A 24,148-nucleotide genomic window follows, 5' to 3' on the forward strand; every position below is an offset into this window, starting at 1 on the left:
AGATGTGCTGCGTCTGTGATAAATAGTAGAGTTGTACTAGTCCACTACACAGTTCTTGAATGGGTGCATTGGGCTATTTCTTCCTCCATGGTTTATTTTATGCATTGCCCCTCAACGATTATTAAAATGTTATGAATTCAACTAAAACATCGTTCATTGATTACCCTGTACTTAATTTACTTGTTTATTTAGATTGTACTTTTTTCTCTCTTTTTTTCACAAATGAGTCTTTCTTGAGTCTTTCTCGAAGGCTATTATTTTTTTGGTGGAGCAGCTTTCACTTTAGTCAAAAAGACCTCAATTTTAAGATAACTTTGAAAAGTTTGGTGACACAATAAAACACAACATGCGTTATTGTTTTGCTAATGAAAAGCAAATTTAATTGCAATTTGAACCATGTCAGTACTAACACTCATACAAAAATTATTTCAACCTTACTTGTTTTCACACACAGGGTAGATATTTCATACCAATTCCTCCAATACAATCAAAAATTTAAAAATATATTCTCAGGGATTCAATGCCATGTAAACATGGACAATCATTCCCGAACCAGAGACTAAGTTAAAACATCCTTTTCGTCAAGCAACTCACACCTGTTATCTCCATGTAATTCCTGTCCAAACAGTGGGCTTAGTTGGATCATTCAAACCAGTTGACTGTCCCCAGGCGAACTAATTGCGCATCATAACAGGTGTGACTTGTTGGGGATGAAAAGGGGGTTTTATTTCAGCCTCTTTCTTTAATTGACCTTTAATTCACCATAATGTGGATCAAAATTGTGTAAAGTGTGGAATAGATAAGGACTTATCTGAGACAAGACATTTTGTTGCATGGCCCACATTGTATATGACGGTAAGCCTATGCAATTGCAACTTCAGCAACAACAAAAAAGCAAATAACAAAACTTTCACTATTTTGTATAGGTAAAACTGAGAATAAAAAAAGAGGAAATCAGCTGATCCCAGGAACAGTTGCATGCCTGTGTGTATTGAAAATTTAACCAAACTGGACACAACCTCATTAAACCATAACAACAAATTCTCAGAACATTTTGAATTTGAAGGCAAATCACCAAAGGACTAAGTAGAAACAGTTTAAATTTGTGAAATTTTTCTGTTAAACAGAAATAGTAACAAATTTGTTCATAATAATAACTCTCTGAATAATATCAGCAATCACAATCGATCATAATCAAGGGGGGGGGGGGCATTTAAAGGTAGAGACATTCTTTGGTTTTTGTCATGTTTATATTTAGGCAAAATTGTTTCAGAAAGAAACAATAAAAGTCATCTGTGAAAGGCAGTGTCTATATGCTGTGAAATAAGAAAACAAACTGTCATGCTATCTTCAAAAGAAAATCAAATTAATACAAATTAAATGCACATTTAGCGAGATGGCAAAGGGCACAATTACACACTGCATCTCTGGCCAAAGCATTGGTGAACGAACACCAACTCTCAGAATTCAGAGAAACGACTCATGTATGAATTGTTCATCAGATTCAAATGTTCTGGGGTGAAAAATTATCCAAACCATACAATTCCGATTAGAATCCTTTCTTAAATGTTGACTATCAACAGCTGCAGTGCATCCTCTCACCAAGTCAGTTTTATGGTCATGAAATTTAGGATTTATACCAATCTATGACCCTATCTTCAAGGCAACAATATTTGTCTTATTTACAGTCTTAACTTTCAAAATGGTTACTTCTCAATGCGATGGTTCAATATAATACAAACATTGCAATGGGAGAAGAACAACAAATTCATAGGCAAAACAATTTACAGCATTGCTTGATAACTATAAAGCTCACATTTAGCAAAAAAAAAATATATATTCTTTGCACATTTCGCTTTGAGTAAAGCGCCCTCTGCTGGGGGTCAAAAGAAGGTTTCTCATTGGCTTATCTCGTGAGCCACGTACGCATACACATCTTTGCGTTTCCATGGTGTTACTGTCATTTTACCTCTAAAGATTTCAACATGATTTTGTTATTGCATAAAGTCCATTCAATTCCTCCTACATTCAATATGAACACTAATAAACAGATTATCTTAATAATTCAATTCAATAACATATACATGTAGTTAGTTAAACACGAGTTAAACTGCGAATGGTAGTGTTTGCTGTTTCAAAACAAAATGTTTGGATGAAAAAGAAAACAAATTTGATTCAATATTCCTTTCCTGAGGGCGCGCCGCTGTTTGCGCTTGTGATGTCACACGAAAGGTGGGCCTATAGACCTTTATCAAGGTGTGGTCATCTTGACTTTTACTCCATTCCAACTTATTGTATTAACAAAAATATATTAACAAACTAATAGTCTGGTGCCATGTTTGCACAATGGATGTTAGTATTCATTACTGTTATGGAAACAGGGAACATGACCAAGATCAGGACAGCGTATTAAAGGTCCATTGACCCAATGAGAGACTTTCGATATATAGTTGGCAGCAGACTTCCATTGTTTTACGTCGTTCTGAGCATGCGCACATTTCCAAGAACAATAGATTTTACCTGGTTAGGTCTGTTATTGCCACCTAGCGTCTCCAAAAGTCTCACATTGACCCAGAAGTCATTTTGGGATTCGATGTCCCCGTGTGTTAAATAGCCTAGTGAACATTTTAGGAGACGTTGCATTTTTAGGTGGAATTAAGGTACGTCTCTCGAAATGAGATGTGTAGCAAACATTGATCAATTGGAATCTATTCCTTCCTACCTATAAAAGCCAGCCAAATGTGCAGAGGAGGTTTGCCATAAGAGTTTAAACATATCAAAAATGGTTTCTTACTTGATGATAACAAATATATACTTTGGTTGCTTGGTTTTCGTAATGCAAAATGTGCTACACTCATAGTAGACCAAAATAGGCTTATCCTCCTAAACAGGATTAGAGCATACTGATCAAAAGGTTGAGTTGTCAGTATCCAGTTCTTCTCAGAACCAACACTTCTCAAAAGAGATCTACTCATGGTGCTATCGTAAAACCTCATCTGATTGGGTCTATCCAAATTAATGGCAGGACTACCCTAATAACTTACTACTTTGAACAAAAATATTGGTTGTGTCATCAACATCAGCTGTAACAAATATAACTGTGTGATATGAACTACATGTATATACTCTATATGTACATTCTTCTACATTTTGTAGCATCAGTGTTTTCGAACAAATCTTTGATGGCCATATAGACCAATCCGACGAAACAAAATTGGTAGCGCCCTCTACTGAAAATTACCATCTGCGTTGTCTTTATGTGCACAATCTAGGCGTTGAAGACACCGCAGCATGCAGTGCTCAACACTTGCGCGCCCGGTGCACGTCGGATTGGTCTATAGCCAGATTAATTATCTTTTACATAACATGTTCCGACTGTATGCCAAATTCCAAACTTGTACAATGCATCATCAAAGCCAATTTCCATCAAATTCCTGTATGCCCCACTTACTTCTATTGGTCCCATCACACACAAACCTAAATCTGCTGCACGGTTTAAGCAAGCTGCATTAGGCATACTTTTAAGTTGTTACTTAAAGGCAGTAGACACTATTGGTAATTGTCAAAGACTAGCCTTCACAGTTGGTGTATCTCAACATATGCATAAAATAACAAACCTGTTAAAATTTGAGCTCAATCGGTCATGGAACTTGCGAGATAATAATGAAAGAAAAAACAACCTTGTCACCACAAGTTGTGTGCGTTTAGATGGTTGATTTCGAGACCTCGAGTTCTAAATCTGAGGTCTCGAAATCAAATTCGTGGAAAATTACTTCTTTCTCGAAAACTATGGCGCTTCAGAGGGAGCCGTTTCCCACAATGTTTTATATCATCAACCTCTCCCCATTACTCGACACCAAGAAAGGTTTTATGCTAATAATTATTTTGAGTAATTACCAATGGTGTCCACTGCCTTTAAATCTTAATTACTGCATTCATATTCTATAGGATCAGCAATGTTGCTGTGAAAAAAATATACAATTACATTGCAAATCTGGAAAACCTGTGATCAAAAAATTATTTGTAAAAAATAAGAAAATAAAAATAATAGACATACATTGTATTCATCACAATTTCTACAAAGTGGCAAATCCATTCAACAGTCGAAACTTAATGCTTTGAGAAAATCACATTTGCAGTTGAACCATGATTCAGAGTGTTCGTTTTAGTTGCTCCTAAACTATTTTCACTTTAAATTATATCTACAACAGCAAATTTGACTTCAATCATACAGAAGTGTCAATTTTTTTCCTACTTGCAACTTTGCTTTTTAATGAGTTGTTAATTTCAAAAGTTGTTCGCCATTTTCTGAATCGATTGCTGCCACTGCTAAGTGCTGTGTCCAAACATTACCTTTTTTGAATTACCCAGTTTGTGAAAAATGCTAAACCTAAATGGCCACTTGATTTGCTAGTTCCCGACATCTTACAAATTTTTAAATAGCAAAATGGCAAACCTAGTGATTCGCCATTATGCTGATTAGTGTAACGCCATATCTATGACAAGTTACATGTAGGTCCAGAAACTTGGCAAAAGGGTAAACAGCAGTGAATGTTCCACAAACAATTTTGTACATTTGGGACAGATCTACCACTTTGTGAAAATGCTGACGATATATTTACACAAGCCAAATAAACGAGTAAAAAATAAAAGGCAACATTTGGTGAAATTTGCACCAGTTTTCAAAAAGATTGCAAGGGAGAATCAGGGGCCAGTTTCATAGCGCTGCTTAAGGATAAGCAAAATTTTCTGATAACTACAGCAGCAAATTATGCTAAAGCGTTTGCGTGTTTCATTAGAAAGAAAATTAGGCAGCCAGTTTGCGCATTCACAATAGACTGCATTGTTACGTCATTCATTTTCATATAGTAAGCACTTGAAGGTTATCATGCCTTTTCTTGTGCTTAGGGTTAGCAGCGCTTATGATATGTAAATCACACAGTAAACACAAAATAGACCGTTAAGCAGCTCTTTCAAATTGGGCCCAGGTCCCCTCACGACTTAACTTTCTGAATTGACGGATAATTTGCTGCCTGCTATAATGAAGGGAATGTCTCTGTGTGTGTTGGTATGTCTTCACCGAGGTCCACCAGACTCTGTACTCCTTCGCTGAAGAAGAGGTCTTCTGCTTTGACTCTGTCGATGCGTCTGGTCTTCTGAATCGCAAAGATCACCGCCTGCAAACAACAACAACAACAACAACAACATTGAGTTATGTGGGATTTGAGGCATTGCATGGTGATGTATCGATATGGATTTTGTTTGTAGTAATACCATTTGTGTGTCTACTACGAGAAGATTATGTTCTTTTGCGAACTCACTGGCATTATGTTCTATTACCGTCAACATGGTTAAGTAGATTTTTAGAATGTGGGAGACTTCTCAGATCTAAAAAGAACTGTCCTGCTTATTAACAACAACCTGGGCAGAAGGTAGAAAATCAGCCAGGACTACTACTTTGGCTTTAGTGGATCAAGGGGACTTCTCGTTATAAACTTCACAACCGCAGAGCGAGTTCTTAATTGGTCTCAACGCTTCAACAATCTTGCTCTAGTCATCTTCAGAAAAAAATTCATAAAGCTGTCAAAATTCTACTTTCAAATTTCCTGGCTGAGCAACATATGACAGGGGTAGCAGTTGCAGCAATGGTAACCTTACAGCGTTCTGGCTGGTAACCTATTTTTGTGCTATATATTACATGTAAGCAAGTTTTAGTGCTTCAAGGGTTTATGAAGTTGGGCCCAGATTATGACTTTATCTATTTGAAGCGAGAACATCACAAAAAAGAATTTAACATTTCCCTTGTTCTTGATAGTTGATTGGACATTCACATACCTCTGGTAACCAGACCTCTGTGATGTAGGCCAGACTAGGTAAATCCTCTTGACATTTCATGCAGTGATTTTTGTACAGCTCACTTAGAAAGTCAGTCAGGTTGCTTTGCTGTCAACGAAATTGTGAGATTATTTGTCAATGTGGTCCATTAGATAGACTGCAGGACTTGCCATATAACAAGGTCAGGGTTCAAATCCAAAAGCCAATCATAGATATCACAATGACTAGAATCAAGTATTGTCATCTAGATACTAAATCACAATTGGTTGATCGTGCAATTAATAATATTATACATGTAAATGTCAAACCACTATAGATGGATTGCAGTGCGTGTCATCGACCGCCATCTTTGATGTATTAACAAGGGAAAGTGCACGCGCAGCGAGTACAAGCGTGCAATTTTCCCTTGTTACTGTACATCACAGACGGCGGTCGATGACACGTACTACAATTCAACTAATTGTATGAAAGACACTGGATGTTCCCAGCTTGTGGGAGTTTGCTGACTTCCTTTCATAGGAAGGATCATCTAAACATTATATAAATTGACCGAAGTAAGATTTGAGCCTGGGACCTCCTGACTGACTAATCGCCCAAGTAATACCAATGAACACACACTCACTGACTAATAGAGATGTTAAATGTATAGTTGCCAGGATTTGAACTTTTCAGTAATGGTTTATGGTGATTTTCCTTAATCTCTTTTTTTTTTCTCGCGCAAGATTTTAGTTTAAGATCAGAATTCTTACTTGTTCTTCACCAGTGATTGGTCCAAGGCCAGCCAGTGCTCGTAGTTTCTGTCGATCGCTGCTTAGCTTAGATCCAAACAATGAATGCCTCTCAGAATTCGTTTGCCCCTTGTAGATAGCCAGTAGGTGTTCCTGTGTCAAGAACAAAATCAAATGAAAATTAAAAAAACCTTCTCAAAACGCTCATGTTTTGATCCCAGTGAGTGTTCTCAAAGCCTTTAAAGACACTGGACACAATTGGTAATTGTCAAAGACCAGTATTCTTACTTGGTGTATCTGAACATATACAAATCAACAAATCTGTGACAATTTTGACTCAATTTGTCATCGAAGTTGCGAAACAATAATGACAGAAAAAAACACTCTTGTTACACACATTTGTGTGCTTTCAGATACCTAATAAAATACTTCAGCCTGTTAGTTTTCGAGTTAGATATTACCTCTTTCTCAACAACTACGTTACTTCAGATGGAGCTGTTTCTCACATTTTTTATACTATCAACAGCTCTCCTTTGCTGTTTACCAAGTAAGTCTAGATGCTACCGAGCATTTTGAGTAATTACCAAAAGTGTCCACTGCCTTTAAATATTTTGTGTCTCAGTTCAGCTGCAGTAACATTTTCTCATGGAACCTTTTTTTCTCAAGGACGATCCTCTGATTTAGCTCTGTCTTAACACCTACCTTTGTTTTTTTTGTCAGGATATATTTCAGTAGTCTGTTTTGAGTGCGTATCCACCTCTTTTGCCTGAAATAAAAGAGAAATGAATTATTCAAAGGGTTGTTTGAAATGATTTAGTTTAAAATTTAATCAAACTTTATTGGTATTTAAAGTTCTCACTGGCTGCCAGTTCACAAATTAGATTGAATTAAAACTTCTTCTTAAAGGAAGAGTCTACTTGTTAATAACAGTAAAATATCACTTGCTTTGGAGAACTTAAGAGCTGTTGATAGTATAAAACATTTTGAGAAACGGCTGCCTTTGATGTAGCTTAGTTTTAGAGAAAGAGGTAATTCTCAACCACAAAATTTTTAATCTGAGAATGGCTTCATGCATGAAGCCCTTCTATGTGATATAATACCTTTGAATAACAGATGGATCCTCCTGCAGTTTCTCCTCAGTCTTACTTGGGCAGTTGTTCTGAATTGGGAAACCAACCCGCAATTCTTCATCTGACGACAGTAGATTCTCCCTGATCCCGTCAGGCTACATTGAGAAAGTAATTTCAAATCATCAGTTTTTTGGAGTGCGGGAGTAGCCCCAGAAGTTACACAAAAGCAGGAAATTTCCACTAAACTCTTTATTATAATGGCATCTGAAAGCACACAAACTAGTACAACAAGGGTGTTGCACTAAATTTAAAGTTTTAGTAAGAGCCCAGACGTATGGACGCTGGTTAAATTAACATCATTATTTGTATTCTTTTGAAACCTCAATGACCAATTTGAGTCTAAATTTCCACAGGTTTGTTATTTTATGCATATGCTGGGATACACGAAGTGAGAATACTGGTCTTTGACAATTACCGTCAGTGCATTAAACAGAAGTGAAGATTGTAGTCAGTTGTTGAATACTTACTATTGCTGTTTGGTCGGATGACATGGCATCATGTGACGCTGGTATCCTAAAGGGTGATATAGGACACTGGGTTTCTGAATGTGGCGAAGTCGGTGGTGACTGGAAACTTGTGTCGAGTTCCGCTATAATAATAATAACAATAATAAGACGTTCATATTAATATTCTGGCAAAACTCTTAATGCGCTTTACAAACAATATAAAGTAACAAAATACAAGAGTAGTCTACAAATTAACTACTTAAAAATAAAAGATTACAAAAAAGATCGGTGTATTTTGATGAGACCCAGGTTTGTCTGAGAAGGAATTGTAGCAGGAAGAGAACTCCAAAGTTTCTTTTGAATTAAAGAAGTGGAAATCATTCTTATCCGTGTTACTGCTTCTTTGGTACATTTACAGCGATGGAAAGCCTCATTACTGAATTTTTGGGTAGGGAAAAAAAACTCAGAAAGTTTAAATCCTTTTCAGTGAGTGGGTGTTAACTTTAACATTGAATTACTTGGGTCATATATCAAAATGGTTTAAAAACAACAAGGGTTCAATGGGCCTTGGTAAGTCGGCCAATAACATCCCTGTAATCTGTCTCAGCTCCCTGGGGAGTGGATGACCCTGGGCTGCTGTGGCACTCCAAAGGCTATTTTAAACACAATATTAACATCTACCCTCGCAGGTATAATGTACCCATTTATGCCCCTGGGAGAAGAGAAGCAATTATCGTAAAGTCAAGGACACAAGTGTCATGCCTGGGAGTTGAACCGACACCTCGATGATTTAACTACGTACCTGGGGCGAAAAAGCGAAAAATTTGCTATGCATGAAATTTCTTCCTTGGATAAAAACGGAATTACCAACAAAATTTCCATTTGTTGCATACTGCTCTGGTATTCAGTGGTTGCTTTTTTCCGAAATTCACATGGAAGTTTGGTTGGTAATCCTGTTTTTATCAAGGAAGAAATTTCGTGCTAAGCAAATTTTTGTGCTTAGCAGCTCTATGAAATTGGGTCCAGGACTTGAGTCTGATGCTCTAAACAGCTCAGCCATGACTCCCTGCACTGAGATCCTGTATACAGCAATTATCGCCAATCAGCAGAAGGGTACAAATAAAATAATAATAATAATGATAAAGTTTGACTAAGTTTAGATTATTAAACGTCTGTTCTCAACTTACCTGAGTAGAATGAAGTATTACAGTCAGATGATTTTCCTAGCCCTTGGAAAAAAATTACACAAAAGCTGAATTTAGACCAATAAATATATTGAACAAACAAAAGAGGTACAGATTACATCTGTAGTGCAAAGATGGCTGACCTGACTACCACCAATGCATTGGTAAATAGATTTTAGGCTTATGGGTACTTGGGCCAATTTCACAAAGAGCTAAGATTGATCGTAACTGCAAATCAATCGTAGTTGCTAAGTAAAGTATGATGTCACAATCATATCTCTATGGTGATACTGAAAAATTTGTCTCCCGATGAATTTTATTGCTTTGTGAAATCGGCCCCTGTATCCTCAGTGTAACATAAAAATATGTGGATACAAAAAGCCAACCAAAAAAGCCACACCCTTTTTTTAAATAAGTCAGAAAAAAGTCTGAACTTTCCCATCCGTGAATTCTCAAATTTGTAAGGGTCTGCTTTTATCTTATTTTTTTCTGGCTCTGACTATTAGTAAAGCAAACTTAATCATATAGTAGCCAATAACCTAATGAAAAGAAGACATGGAAGACAATTTCAGTTTTAAATGTGGTGGGAAAACCCAGGAGAACCGACGCAATCAGGTAGGGATCCACATAGTGTCCCTGGGGTGATTCGAACCAGAGTGCTAGATATAAAAAGTGGGAAAAGTTAACCTCAATGCCAACCCGACTCCTCTCACTTACCTCTCTTGATTAAGTAGTCATCTGCTCTCTCTATAGCCGTCTCAAATCCAGTGTTGTGTTTGTGTTGTCGTCCCAAATCCTTTTAGGGAAAAGCAATGTCTTCATTATTTTCAGTCTTGCTTCGTCAGAATGTCAGCAAAAAATCAAGAAAATTCTTCAAAAGTTCTGAACATTGAAAAATTTCTGCCGTAAGTCTATCATAAACTAAGTCTATCATGTGTAAAATTTTTATCAAACGTGACTTGGAAAATAAATTTAAAGGCAAAACTATAATTTGAATGCAGGCCTCCAAAAAACCACTGCACCCACACCAATTGTCGTGGTGCCCTGTATGCCTTGTGTTCCTAACTTCCACTGCCATTTTAACTTTTCAAGTGCCCCTTATTAGAGGAAAACTGCAGTGCCCTATTAGTTCAAGGCATGTGAATGAATATTTCTAAATAATATTAATAATATTAGGTTTTTATATAGCCCCAAATATGTCCCAAAGCGAAAATTATTACCCCGTGTCACTGGGCCTGAAATCATCCCTTAACCATCTCAGCTCCCTTGGGAGTATACAGCCTTGTGCAACAATTATGCCCGACTAGGCTAAATCCATCCCATGAACCATCTGAGCCCTCACAGGTACCCCTGGGTGATGAGAATCAATTATATTTAAGTGTCTTGCTCAGGGACACAAGTGTCACGACTGGGATTGGAACCCACACTCTTAACAGAATCACCGGAGCTTGAACTCAGTGCTCTTACCCGCTCGGCCACAACACCCAAAGTCACCAAACACAAACATTGACTTACTAAATACTTTGACCGATTTGGTCCGGAGAAGGGTACCAGCGATCTGCTGCTCACTTGAAGTCTGGGAAAAGCAAGAATAAAATAAATATGGATAATTTCAAGTAATAAAGTACTTTCTTATTATACTGTTTTTGTAAAAATATTAAACAATAACTTGCGTTTATCTGTCCCCACCACCAAAATGTTACAAACATAGAGTGACAAATCATTCCTTTTTGACGACCCCAAACAGACTTATTGTTGCCCTATATTTAAAAGTGCCTGTTTTGGGAGTCTTGGGTCCCAAGGTTAATTAGCTTAAATTTGTAAAGAAACTGGACACTGTTGTTAATTACTCAAAATAATGTTTAGCATAAAACTTACAGCCTTTTTTTTTAGGTCTCTGAAAAAACACAAAGTTGTGCAACAAGGGTGGTTTTTCTTTCAATGTTCTCATGTATCTTTGATGTCAAATTACGGCAAATTTTTCAGATTAGTTAGTTTATGCATTATTGGTTGGATACACCAAGTAAGAATATAGACCAAGAGCTTTACTGGCAGTTTTGGAGAAAATTATGATGAAATCAGTTGTATCCGCATTAAGTTTGAGTTTAATAGATGTTTAATTTGCATCGAGAATAAAGAATATGCAGTGGTTTATACCCATTACACCAATGCCTTTCAGCACTGTATATTCAGTACTTACCCAAGTTCTGTGAAAAAAAGATAGGCATATTACTCGGGTGGGATTCAAACCCACAACCTTTGCAATAGACTGTGCAAGTCTCGCGAGAAATTGAACTTCCGGGACCATCGTGGTCCCAACCTAATGGAGTTTTACGTTGGGGAGATTTTGTTCTGTCAATGATTTATTTTAGTTTAACATAAGTTATGACTCTAAAAAGTGAACATGTTCTTGGGAATGTAAAAATAAGTGATTAAAAACAGAAAAGTAAAATCAATTCAACAAATTAGCGAAGAAAACTAAAGAAAAAAACTTGACCTCTAGTTTCCGATTTACTCTAAACAATTAAGAATATTACCCAATTGACGTTCCCATTATCGCTGAACCTATGTGATGATCGCACCAATTGGACGTGATTCACAAACGGGGTTTATTAGAAAAACCATCCAGGTCGATGTTGAACAGCGATCCTCGTCCCGATAATTGTATAATTTTTACGTTAATTTAAACAAAACAATTATTATGTACACGAATTAAAATAATAGTTATACAAAAAGTATGTTAAAAATAATAATCTTTAAGAATTTTTTAACAAATAACAATTTCAATACAATTTGGTTTTGTACAAAAATATACTTTTTTTTCGAATTAAGTTCTCGTTTTCGCTACGTGCGAGACTTGCACAGTCTATACTAGAGCAGTGTCATACAAACTCAAGTTTACGGAATGTCTTTCGCACAAGCAGAAACTGAATAATGCACATTCTGCATCTAACAGGATATTTGGGTCAATGATCAAAATGGAAATGGAAATGTGATTTGCTATTCTCAACTCCAGAAACACTCACCTTTGATTGCCGCCATCGAAGTACGTCACCCAAGCCTTCTTGTTATTAAAGTAAAACTTATGCAGCTGGGAAAACGAGGGAGAAAACATGTTAACAAATCAATAAAAAACTAATGCTGGTATCCAAATACTAGGACTAGTACTCACTTTAAACAACTTTAAAGTGTGATATCAGTATTTCGGGCTACAGTATTGTGAGATAGTTACAAAAGAGCCTTTTTGCCAGAAAAAAAACAAGTTGTTAAATTGTTAAGTGTTTTGGTTTTTTAAGCCATTGGACACTTTCGGTAAACAGTATTGTCCAAAGACCCACACTGCGTGTATCACAACTTATATATAAAATAACAAACCTGTGAAAATTTAGGCTCAATCGGTCATCGGAGTCGGGAGAAAATAACAGGAAAACCAAACCTTGTTTCGCCTGTTTCGCCGTGTCATGAAATGTGTTTAAAATCAATTCTGTAATTCTCAATATCGAGAATTGATTATTTTAATGTTTTCTAAAAAAGTACAACGCATTTCATGGAATCATATTTCAAGAAAAGTCTTTCACCATTACTTTCTGTAAACCCTGTAAGTTATTCGCAAATCTGTGAACTTTAAAAAAAATTGTGTTCCGAAAGTGTCGAATGGCTTTAAGTCAAGATTGGTTCCATGGGGATAAAAACCATAGGATGCCCCAGATTGCAGTAGGCTTTTACAACCAAAGATGAACGTATGTAAGCAGGCTATGCAATCCCAAGCTTTTGCACTTGCAAGTTTTCACTATCTGTGCTCACAGCCCAAGTTTTATAACAGCCTATAACATCCCTTCAATACAAGAAGCAAAAAGTTAAAGGAACACACCATGTTGCCTTGGATTGGTCGAGTTGGTCTTCGAAAAGCGTTTTGTAACTGTTTGTTATAAAATGCATATGGTTAGAAAGATGCTGTAAAAGTATAATACAATGATCTACACAAATATGCCCCTGAAATTGCTTGGTTTTCTTTTTACCTCGTCCAATAACATGGTCGGCCATTTATGGTCAAAATTTTAACTCCCATAATGGCCGACCGTGATAGTTCGCCAAGTAAAAAGAAAACCGTGCAATTTTGAGTGATACTAAATTCTACTTTCAAAATATCTTTTTAACGTATGCATTTCATAACAAACGGTTTCAAACGATCCAAGGCAACGTGTTCCTTTAATAAAACAAAAACAGGAACAGTTTAAGATTCTTACCACAGCAGGCCAATGCGCCCAACCCTTGCTCTTCGCCCACACCACTGTACCCGGGGCAAGTTCTTTCACTAAATAAAACAAAGAAGAAATACAAGTTGAAACATACAACACGTCAAGAATTTCTGTTTTGCAAATGGTGAAACATGTTTAAACATATGGGATTTGAGGCATTGCATGTTGTGGTATAAAAATTAGGTTTGCAGTAACACCATGTGTGTGTCTTTTACTTGCTGTGTAAATTATGTTCTTTTGAGAACTTGTTTTGCTTTACATTCTACTAATAGTAGATTTTTAGGAATTCGTGAGACTTTTTATTTCTGAAAACAACTGCCTTGCTTTTAACTACTACCTGGGCGAAAGGTAGGAAATCGGGCAAGACTTACATATTATACTTTCGATTTAGTGGATCGAGGGGACATGGTGTTACTGCATGTACCTAATTTTCAATATTGAAACATGGTGGACTGCGTCATATACATGAACTTTATGACCCAGTAAATCATGATTGAGAGAATCTGGCTGTTCATTACCGCAACAAATAAATACAAGTTCGTGTTCCGATTTGGGTACCCACTATTAATACATACATGTATATCGACTCTAGCCAGCAGGCTAGCTTGGTGGTCCAATGGTAACACATCTGCTTTAGCAATGCAAAGGTTGTGGGTTCAAATCCCATTCGAGTGATTTGGCTGTGAATTATATTTTTCACAGAGCTCAGGTTAAATTTGCTGCACGTTGCACCACAGCACCTTCTACAGGGGTTGCCCTTAACTTTTTTTTCAACTGGCCAGCAGGACCAGTTGGCTTGAATTGTCACTGGTCTGCCAGGTTTTTGACTGGTCCGTCAATTTTTTTATATATTTTTTTTTAACTAATAGTATACTGTTGTATACCAACTGCTCGATATCCGATCGTCGCTAGTTCAAAATTCAACATGAATTGCAACGTCAACTTGACTGCACTGGAAGCCATACTTTATTTTTGTGTACCAAGTTATTGTGTTCGTATAAGGGGGCTCTCTAATTTGAGAGTATTTTTTCTTTAAAAATGGAATAACAATAATATTGTTAAAATTAAATTAAAAACAGGTCAAATTATTTGTCAGAGCAAATTGGAAAATTTAACATGATCTTTATTTAGGTAGTTTTTTTAGTCCACGGTTTATTGTAAGCACTCGACATCGAAGTATTCCCAAGTAAAAACTTTTTTTATGAAAAAAAATTTGCGTTTTACTAAACAAACAAAAAAACACTTAAAAACCGACTGTTAAAATATCATTAACTTTTTATGTATTGTCTTCAAATCAACGGTGGGGAGGGTTACGTACAATCGCTCAAGTTATTTTATCATGTATAAACACTGCCCATTATTGTAGTTTTAATAAGTATTCATAAACATTTTTAATACATCGTACCGATAATCGAAGTTCCCAAAATCTTCCCACGTTCGTCCAGAAAAACCCCCAACAAAAAGTAGACATCAAAATAGTTGCAACATTCATGAAGAAGCATATGAGTTTTACGGTATTTTTTCAATTATGTGTATGGAATGGTCGGTGCCAGCGTCTGTTTTGTGAACAAAGTTTTCATTTAAAAGCAGCAAAAACGACTGCGCCTTTGTTTAACCATGAAGGTTTTGCATTCCAGAACCAAAGTCTTTCTTGAAACCAACCCGCAAAAAACCCATAACAACCACGCATTATATTTGACCAATAAAGTCATGGGGCAAAACTAGATCGCCACCAATCGCCCGCAAAAAAAAAAAAAACAAGCCCCAAAAAAAAAAACAATTAAGCAAAATCAGGACGGAAGAACCTTACTAAACACAATTAAATACTCCTTTTTGTTCATCCAGAGTATCCTAACTTTGTAATTTTTGTTGAATGAAGCCTCACCGTCTCGCTCGTTTTTCGTAAACACGCTAGACTCTTATTCTCACACGGAAATCTGCGACCATGCTGCTGACAGAATGTGTTTTGCTTTGTGGTCTTTTGTCAAGGCGATTGCAGCTAGTTTTGTAAGCTATTGCGTACTTTCACCAATAGAGGGCGTCTATTCTCACGCTATCGAATATTCTGAAACGCCCTCTAGTGTTCAATGTTTCTTACACTTTTTGATACACCTGAACTAATACGAAGACTACAAGCCTTTGCGTTGCATGATGGGATTTTGCGCTGTGTGTGTACATGTGTATGGATGCGTGATCGTCGGAAGTTTGCCAGCGTTCAGCGGCACTTCGCGTGATTTTATCCAAACCTTGAGTGAATGTTTTTAGGTTTTATTCGAGCCTAAAAATATTTAGAAAATAGCCATAGTTCTGTAGTACCGCTGCCGATATTTTTGACTGGTCAGCCGGACCAGTTGGCAAGGTGTTTCAGCTGGTCCGACGCGATTTCTACTGGCATTTGGCCAGCGGACCAGCGTTAAGGTCGAACGCTGTTCTATACAATAACATGGTGCTACTGTATGTAAACATGGTAGAGGACTCATAGGTCTTATGATTCAAGCGTAATCTCACATACCTTGCAGGAAATACTGAATTTTTAAGCGCCTTGGAGCGTCACTGAGTGACGGATATGCGCGCTATATAAGAAGCCACTGTTATTATTTGTTTGAATACATATTGGTGTTATGATAGCAAAAAATTGCATTAACAAAAGATGTTCAAATGTTGGCTTTGAGTTGGATATCTTTCAATTCTGATGAGTTTGAAAGTTACCTTTGCTTTCTGGAGCAGAAGGGTCAAATATGGCCGGCAATTCCTCATCTCCTGAAGATTCGCTGTCCTCTTCTCTGTCATTCAACCTAACATCAAAATAAATTACAAATAATTAGAGCAGAAATTCATCCATCATGCACTGTTTCCCTAAAAAAAGAAACCATAGGGCCTACAGTTACATACATACACTCAACACTACACACGTCGCAACTATTTCACCAATAGAGGGCGTTCTTTGGAAACTGCAAACCCATATTTTGTTGATGTGGTGGGTGATCTGGAAGTTCTCCCAGCAGCGCCAGCTGTTTGATAGTAATGTACAATGTATGCGGCGCAGAACAGGGAATTGCGATACTTGAGAGATACAGGAAAGTCTTTCACCAAGTCTACTGTTTCCACTGGCCATTAAAACATACATGTATCAAACTTGTGAATCGGCCAACGATTCTTTCTTGAATGACCATCTCACGCCCTTTTTGGGCAAGATCAACGTCTGAAACCAAAACTCTCCAGAGTCGTTCTGACCGACTGCAACAGTCTATCTTTGATTTCTCACAACTGATAAGAATCTTGATTATGTAATATGCGAGGCCTTTACCTTGTTGAGTTATGCATTGCTTCTTGTTGCAGTTTCATCACGAGACCATCAGATGATATAATTTTAGCTTTTCTTATGCCTTCGCCTACAAAGAAAAACATTGAAGGAACATTTGGCAATTACATGTATGCTTTAATATTTCGGAACAGAGGCAAACAAAATATGGAGCTCAACTCAATAAAAAACAAGCTTCAGCTACATCACCCCCCCCCCTTGAAATTTCAGTGGGAACAATCAATGAGAATATTCAAAATACAAATGAAAGATGAAAGGGTTCACGTGCTTGGGATTGCTACCCTACTTTGACACAATGATGCGGTTCATTTAGCTATAAAAAAAACATTCTTGATTTGGGGTTTAACAAAGAATAATTGACAAGAGCGGGATTTAAACATTCTTGATTTGGGGTTTAACAAAGAAACAATGACAAGAGCGGGATTTAAACCTCCGAATTAACGAGTCAGTGTCCAGGAAAATCTCTTGCCAGAGATTCTGTCGCCATATGGGAAGTAAAAGTGGGCTGTTGGAGGATTTTAAAGATCAGAAGCAGTGTGTTCACACGTATGAGGGCAAGGAATCTCATGGGGGGGTGGAAGTCTCCTGCAACACCGGCACTCAACCAACTGAGATATGAATACATAAAATAGAGAGGTCTCCCTATTTGTCAACATTCTTGAAATATATCTTATAAATGCAAGTACCTGATTGGCTATCTTTTGTCTCTGAAGTTTCTGAGTTCTTCTTTGGTTTTGAGGATTTGGGGTGAGGATTAACAGATGAAATCTTTGGTTTCTTTGCTTTCATTTTCACATGTACGACTGCGGAATCAGGCGCCGATCTCAGTCTGCTTTTCCGTGGATTCGCAGTCAGACTCTGCAACTCAACGCTCCCCGCTGTATTTGACCTTGTTCTCCTCATTGTTCAATCTACGTTAAGTGTTAAAAAAAATAGGAGAAATTATTTCAAAAACGGGCCCTAAAATAATAATGTACAGTACAATGTAGGACTCTGTATCCCCCATGTGTACAGCACAGAGGAAGAGTCCTGTAAACTACAGGGCTAGGGTGGAGGTGAGAAAGCTAAGCTAAAGCAAAGGGTGTACCAACAAGCATGCCATAATGCGGGTAGTCAGTGGTAAGCTCTGTGTGTGTACACTGGTCAGGATCATCACCAATGGAACATGGTTTTATACACGAACCATTTGTTTGACCCGCTCTACTGAATGCCAGTCGACTCAGCCCTAGCCTTGACTCAAGGCTGTTGGCGTAGTGTGCCAGGCCCGGCGCGGCACAATTCGGCAGTCTGCACGCTGTACATACACGAACAACGTACATGTATACAGTACATTGTACAGTAAATTGTACAGCGAGAACAGTATAGCGAAGTCGTGAGTACAGTCGTGTCTTTCTACTTTCAACCTCGCACACGTGGCTCAAACAACAGCCTTGATGGGTCTGTAACAGCTTTATCGGAATTCCGATAAAAGGGCATGAATGATCTGGGCATGTCATTCTAAACATTGGCCAATCACAGGCGCGATTGAGAATGACGTATTACTGCTAGCAATCATGCCACGTCCGTGTGCGTGGTTGTGTAGTGTCTCATTTGAATTGTGTATGGTTGTGTATATTCCCATTGACTTGTGTATGGTTGTGTAGTTTGCCATTGACTTGTGTATGGTTGTGTAGTTTCCCATTGACTTGTGTATGGTTGTGTAGTTTCCCATTGACTTGTGTATGGTTGTGTAGTTTCCCATTGACTTGTGTATGGTTGTATAGTTTCCCATTGACATGGTTGTGTCAATTCCCATTGACTTGTGTATGGTTGTGTAGTTTCCCATTGACTTGTGTATGAGTAGGATTTGAAACTTTGCATGGTGGAGATAAGATATAGAAGAGTTTGCGGTAACACCATGTAATAACAATCTCTAAATGAGTTGGGGTGGTTCTGAAAAGAAGACGATCAGAGCATACTGATCAGACGTCGAGTGACGATCAGAGCATACTGATCAGACGTCGAGTTAACCCAACGGTTCTTTTCAGAACCACCCCAACTCATTTAGAGATTGTTATTACATGGTGTTACCGCAAACTCTTCTATGACTTGTGTATGGTTGTGTAGTTTCCCATTGACTTGTGTATGGTTGTGTAGTTTCCCATTGACTGGTGTATTGTTGTGTAGTTTCCCATTGACTTATGGTTGTGTAGTTTCCCATTGGCTTGTGTATGGTTGTGTAGTTTCCCATTGACTTGTGTTTGGTTGTGTAGTTTCCCATTGACTTGTGTGTGTGTGTGTGTGTACGCTGTACGCTAGCTGTATGGACATGAGTGGGAATCGCTATGATGTATAATGGGTCTGAATGCGCTGCCGGACGGTATACGGGCCACCGGTGTGAGCCGGACAAGCCTGGTTCGGTCGGTATGGTGTCGAACAACTTCGAAGAGAGGAGGGGTTCCTTGGCCCCGTTGTCTTGTGTTTCATTATAACACGAGGACTAGCATCATAAGTACAATGTAGCTGGTAGATTTGTCCCTGAATGGGAAGCTGCTTTACTATAAGTGTAACGTTGTAGTGTAGTAGTATGGATGGCAAGAGTTAGTTTATGAAATTGATCTTTACTTGTAGTTGTTGTTAAGCCACCGCTATCTTCTACCGTCTGGTATGTTTTCCACCAACACATAATTTATTTTCGATCCCCAACTTTGATTTTTTTTGTTTCTGTACCGAAAGTGTATAATAGCTTTAAAGCCATTGGACCCTTTCGGTACAGGAAAAAAAAAAAAAGTTCACAGATTTACAAATAACTTACAGGGTTTACAGAAGGTAATGGTGAAAGACTTCTCTTGAAATATTAGTCCATGAAATGCTTTACTTTTTGAGAAAACGGTAAAACAATATAAATTCTCGTTAGCGAGAATTACGGATTTGTTATAAACACATGTCATGACACGGCGAAACGCGCGAAAACAGGAGTGGGTTTTCCCGTTATTTTCTCCCGACTCCGATGTCCGATTGAGCCTAAATTTCCACAGGATTGTTATTTTATATATAAGTTGTGATACACGAAGTGTGGGACTTGGACAATACTGTTTACCGAAAGTGTATAATGGCTTTAAGCGATGTTACACCTGAGCTGAGTTGACAGATTAAATTACAACCCCAACCAATCATCCATACAGTATAACAACATTCCAATCAGACTCAGACTCATGGGGCCAGATAAATAAAAACTAGCATTTGCTTTTACTAGTCTTTTACTTAAATCCTTATAAATAAAAGTAAGCCTTAATATTGCTAGTAATTGGTCGAACTAGTAGGTAATATCAATGCTTGAGGGACTCTTCTTATTGAGATGTAAATAAAACCGACATTTTACTATTACCTGATAGTTTCACAAGATACTGGGCCGTGTAAAGGCCAGCATTAACAAATTGTCGACAAGTTTAAGATCAGGCATGAGAATTTGCTAAAATCTCTATAAATAACCTTTTGGGCAATTCCAGCGTGACTGACATTACATTTTTTACTAATTTTGAATATCTAATCAGCTCTCATGTCTAAACAATGACAGCTATCTTAACCATGTTTTGCATGGGGGATACTAGGACCTGAATACACAATACAGCATTGAAACTTTGAAGTTTCATGTTCAGCTTTTCCCACTAGGGGGGTCGTTAACTGCCGTGACTGACATTACAAAAAGCGACGCAACCAAAAAGTGTTGATATGTTTTTAAAATTTCACTTCAAGTTAAAAGTGCTACAGATCTAAATCCATATTAATATTATATCTGATAGGGTAACCAAAACTTGTAGTAAGATGGGAAAAATTAATTATGAATTTTTCGATAATTATACAAATTAACCTCCGTGACTGACATTACCGTGACTGACATTACGCGTTCATAACATCTGCTGGAATAACAGTAACAACAATTTAGCAAAACAAAATTAAAATTTCTGTCCACAAGAGAGTATCAATGAACTGTTTAATTCTATATTAAGGGAATAACTATAATTGTTTAGATGTTTAAAGGTTGAAACATGCATTATTTGTGATAAAACGTATTATAAAAGAGCTAAAATTTAAGCTGCAATTTGGAATTTGGGAATTTGGATGAAGTTTTTATTGGGAAAAAATGACACATGAAGGAAGAGATGGGTGCTCCCTTTTTTAGTGAAATAAACTCTATCAGTATAGTAACAGTTGTGTAATAGCTTTTCACATGCATGAGAAAACTGAGAGAAGAAAAGACTGAAAAGTGTAAAACTGCTATTTCAGCTATTTCAGAATTTTCAAGCTTTGGGATATGTCTGCTAAAAACACACGCCTACTATATTGTAATCAAAACATTTACATGGACTCTTACATTCTAGTCAATAAGCAATATTCTGTAAGATTCTATTTATTTTATTTGTTCAATTTGCAATACCTTAATCTACAGTACTTTAACTACTGCTAAGAAAATTGTGTAGTTAACGAGCCAATCTATAAAATGTACTTAGATCAAAATAGATACCATATATGAAAGCACAAAACAATTGAACACTAACATTGTCAGAGGGTGGTCAGGTTCCAAGGTATTGGCTACATTGTTACCAGGCCTTGAACATTGCTCTTGAAGGGGCACTGTAATTTTCCTCATGTAAAGGGCACTCTGCAACGAAATTGTAGATTTGTACTGAAACTTTGAAGAAGGGAACCAATGCAAAGCATGGGGCACTGCTGCAATTGCTGTGGGTGGAGTGGGTATTTTGAGACCTGTGTTGTTAAATCTTGACATAATTTAAGCTTGAACCAACCAACACCACTTTGTAATCTCCACCTTGGTGGAGTAGCAGATCAGTTCGCATTTACTTTGCTCACATTCAAGTACAATATTCCACAAAACAGTCTAGTCCTTCCCATCGAAACAGCACTTCGTATCCATCAAGTCGATCTAGTGTATGTAGGAGCTGTTAAAGTATCCTCATTTTTGAAGGAGATGGATCAGCTGATTGAGCTGCTCTCTGCTTCTTAAGATTATGACATCTGGATACCCTCTCTCTATTTCGATTTACACATCTCTGTTTAGAATTTCTTCTAATCAGTCTTACATGTATATAGCTTGAACTTTTTTTTTTGTCCTTTTGTTGACCTACGCTTCCTTTGTTTTCATGCACTCCGCAGCCCATCTCTGCTGCTGTCTTGTAGTATCCTCCTTACTCTCTTGTAAAACTTGTGTAGTGTGAGACTCTTGTAATAATGTTGACCCTATTTAAAAAGAAAACAATTGTATTACTTTTACTTCGATCAATGACAAATATTCACAATGAATAATGCGCCTTAAGCATGTATGGATTGGAGTACAGTTCACCTTACAAATTTGTTATTCACTTACCTGTAAAATATGGATGAGTTGGACTAAAAATACAAATAAACAGATCCAAGGGCATTGTTTCAGGATCATATAGCTTCATTTAAGTTGCATTGTGAGTAAAAGACAACTTAATAGTCCATCCAATTTTCAAAATCTGTTTAATTAGCTTGTGTAATAACGTGACTAACATTACATTGCCGTGACTGACATTAAACGTGACTGACATTACACTTTTGTTTAATTAATAAAAAATGTTAAACAACAATAATGCTCTACCCTGACCCCCTACTAAGAAAATAATGAAGAACAGATTTTAATTGCTACCATGTATACTTTTATGACAAAAATCTTCATTTTTTGTGACTGACATTACACTAAGCCTAACAAAAGCGTTCATTTGACGGCACATACTAGGTATCTAACATTAGTTTCATATTAATTAAAGGTGTTTTCCTAAAGATAGGTACTGAGAGTTGTTATTTTTACCAAACAAAATAAAATGAGTGCCTTTAGATTAATGAAAACTACAAAAAGAAATAAATTTTGTGTTCTTACCTATGATTGGTGCCATTTAACGTAGCGTCAACTTCAGAGTGCTGTAACTTTCAAAATATTTGGTCTGGATCATTTTGTTTTCCATTTCTAGAAACTTCAAAATATACTCTACCAACTTTGTAAAAGATGTTTGAGCAAAAAGCATTTTGAAATTTTGACCCTCGTGTCACACTTGCGTGGAATTGCCCTTTTACTAGAAAAAAACCATTTACTTGAACGGATTAGTAAATGGTCAGAGAAAAGCAAAATAGGAGTATAACAATAGAGGCATGGACTCGCTGATCAATAGCGATTAACTGAAATGCAGGCGGGGCAGTTTCCACTTAGTAAATTTTTTGATGGCGGCAGTGGCTATGATGAGGAAACAGCCAGCCTCTCCACGTCAGCGCTCCAAAGATTGGTTCTTTTAGAGCAATTAAAGTATACAACAAATTTATAAGTAACATTTATCGTTGGATCATTAGACCAAGGGAAAAATAACACTTTAATACTGACCCGATACCGAGCCATATTATATGCAACACTGTTGTTCAAGTAAAATCTCAAGCTCCTCACAGTAGCTTGTAAAAATACAAGTAATTGCTACAGTATGTTAGTAAAATGTCGTTTTTATTTATATGTCTATAAGTGAAAGGTAATCCAGCGAGCAAAATGTTCATGCCTGATCTTTTACTTTTCAGTCTTCTTGCTAATGCTGAACCTTCAACTTGATAAGTAATTGCTAGTTTTTATTTATCCGGCCCGGCCGTGGACTCAGTCAGATTTTTCAGAGAGCACACAAACAAAACAATCACTGACTGAATTTATGACGACAATGAATGGCTGATGAGGCAATCCACAAGCCCCCAATTGTTGTATACTGTATTCGCAGAGCTGCTAACATATTATTTAAAGAAAAGTTGTACAAAATAAGGCTACATACTTACCGGCAAATCTCAATTCTTCGTCAGCAGTTTTGTGTTGTGTTGTGTTGTGGGACTTCGCTCACGCATTGCTAAACAACAATATAGGTATCCGAAGTAAATATCCATTGCACGCGTCCCTAGTAATTACTAAACTGCACATAGTCCCTCCAGATATAAGCCCAAACATTTGAGATTAGTTTGACTTTTATTTTTTAGAATTTTGTAGCGGAAATTTCTATAAATAGAATCAAGAACAAGCTAGACTCGTCATTTATGAAGATTCGAAGAATTTTCGCTGATGTTTGTTGAACTCTGAGCCATGCTTAACATAGTGTGAGCCACAAATGTGGAAAGTGGGAGGACTGGGCAATGCCAGTTTAATGTATGTTATGCTTGCGGAAGCAGTTGGATGTTGATTATTAGTACTTCGGATACGTATT

At 37.2% G+C, this 24,148-nt stretch overlaps 1 protein-coding gene across 2 annotated transcripts; it reads right to left on the reverse strand.

Annotated features, from left to right (window-relative positions):
• Positions 1–372: 372 nt before the first annotated feature.
• On the reverse strand, positions 373–23,789 carry LOC139941978 (PWWP domain-containing DNA repair factor 3A-like). Of its 2 annotated transcripts, none has more exons than XM_071938633.1 (15): positions 23,730–23,789; positions 17,591–17,815; positions 16,890–16,974; positions 16,292–16,377; positions 13,571–13,638; positions 12,350–12,414; positions 10,839–10,899; positions 10,041–10,119; positions 9,327–9,368; positions 8,161–8,279; positions 7,664–7,788; positions 7,266–7,329; positions 6,585–6,716; positions 5,836–5,943; positions 373–5,177 (listed from the first exon to the last, which is right to left on the reverse strand). In XM_071938633.1, exons 2-15 carry the CDS (start codon positions 17,805–17,807, stop codon positions 5,037–5,039), a joined length of 1,392 nt encoding a protein of 463 aa, XP_071794734.1. In that variant the 5' UTR covers positions 17,808–17,815; positions 23,730–23,789; the 3' UTR covers positions 373–5,036. The 2 variants fall into 2 exon arrangements, with proteins under 2 accessions (XP_071794734.1, XP_071794733.1); XM_071938632.1 differs by having other exon boundaries at positions 8,161–8,282.
• Between the last annotated feature and the right edge of the window lie 359 nt (positions 23,790–24,148).

This window comes from Asterias amurensis, chromosome 9, assembly GCF_032118995.1.
Source record: "Asterias amurensis chromosome 9, ASM3211899v1".
Classification (NCBI taxonomy): domain Eukaryota; kingdom Metazoa; phylum Echinodermata; class Asteroidea; order Forcipulatida; family Asteriidae; genus Asterias; species Asterias amurensis.

Excerpts from the sequence above, each read along its gene's own strand:
- LOC139941978 (XM_071938632.1), bottom strand. The coding sequence starts at position 17,807 with ATGAGGAGAACAAGGTCAAATACAGCGGGGAGCGTTGAGTTGCAGAGT. Across the intron at positions 7,789-8,160 it reads CATCCGACCAAACAGCAATA|CCTGACGGGATCAGGGAGAA; the intron begins GTAAGTATTCAA and ends TTCTCAATGTAG. Across the intron at positions 7,330-7,663 it reads GATCCATCTGTTATTCAAAG|GCAAAAGAGGTGGATACGCA; the intron begins GTATTATATCAC and ends CTTTTATTTCAG.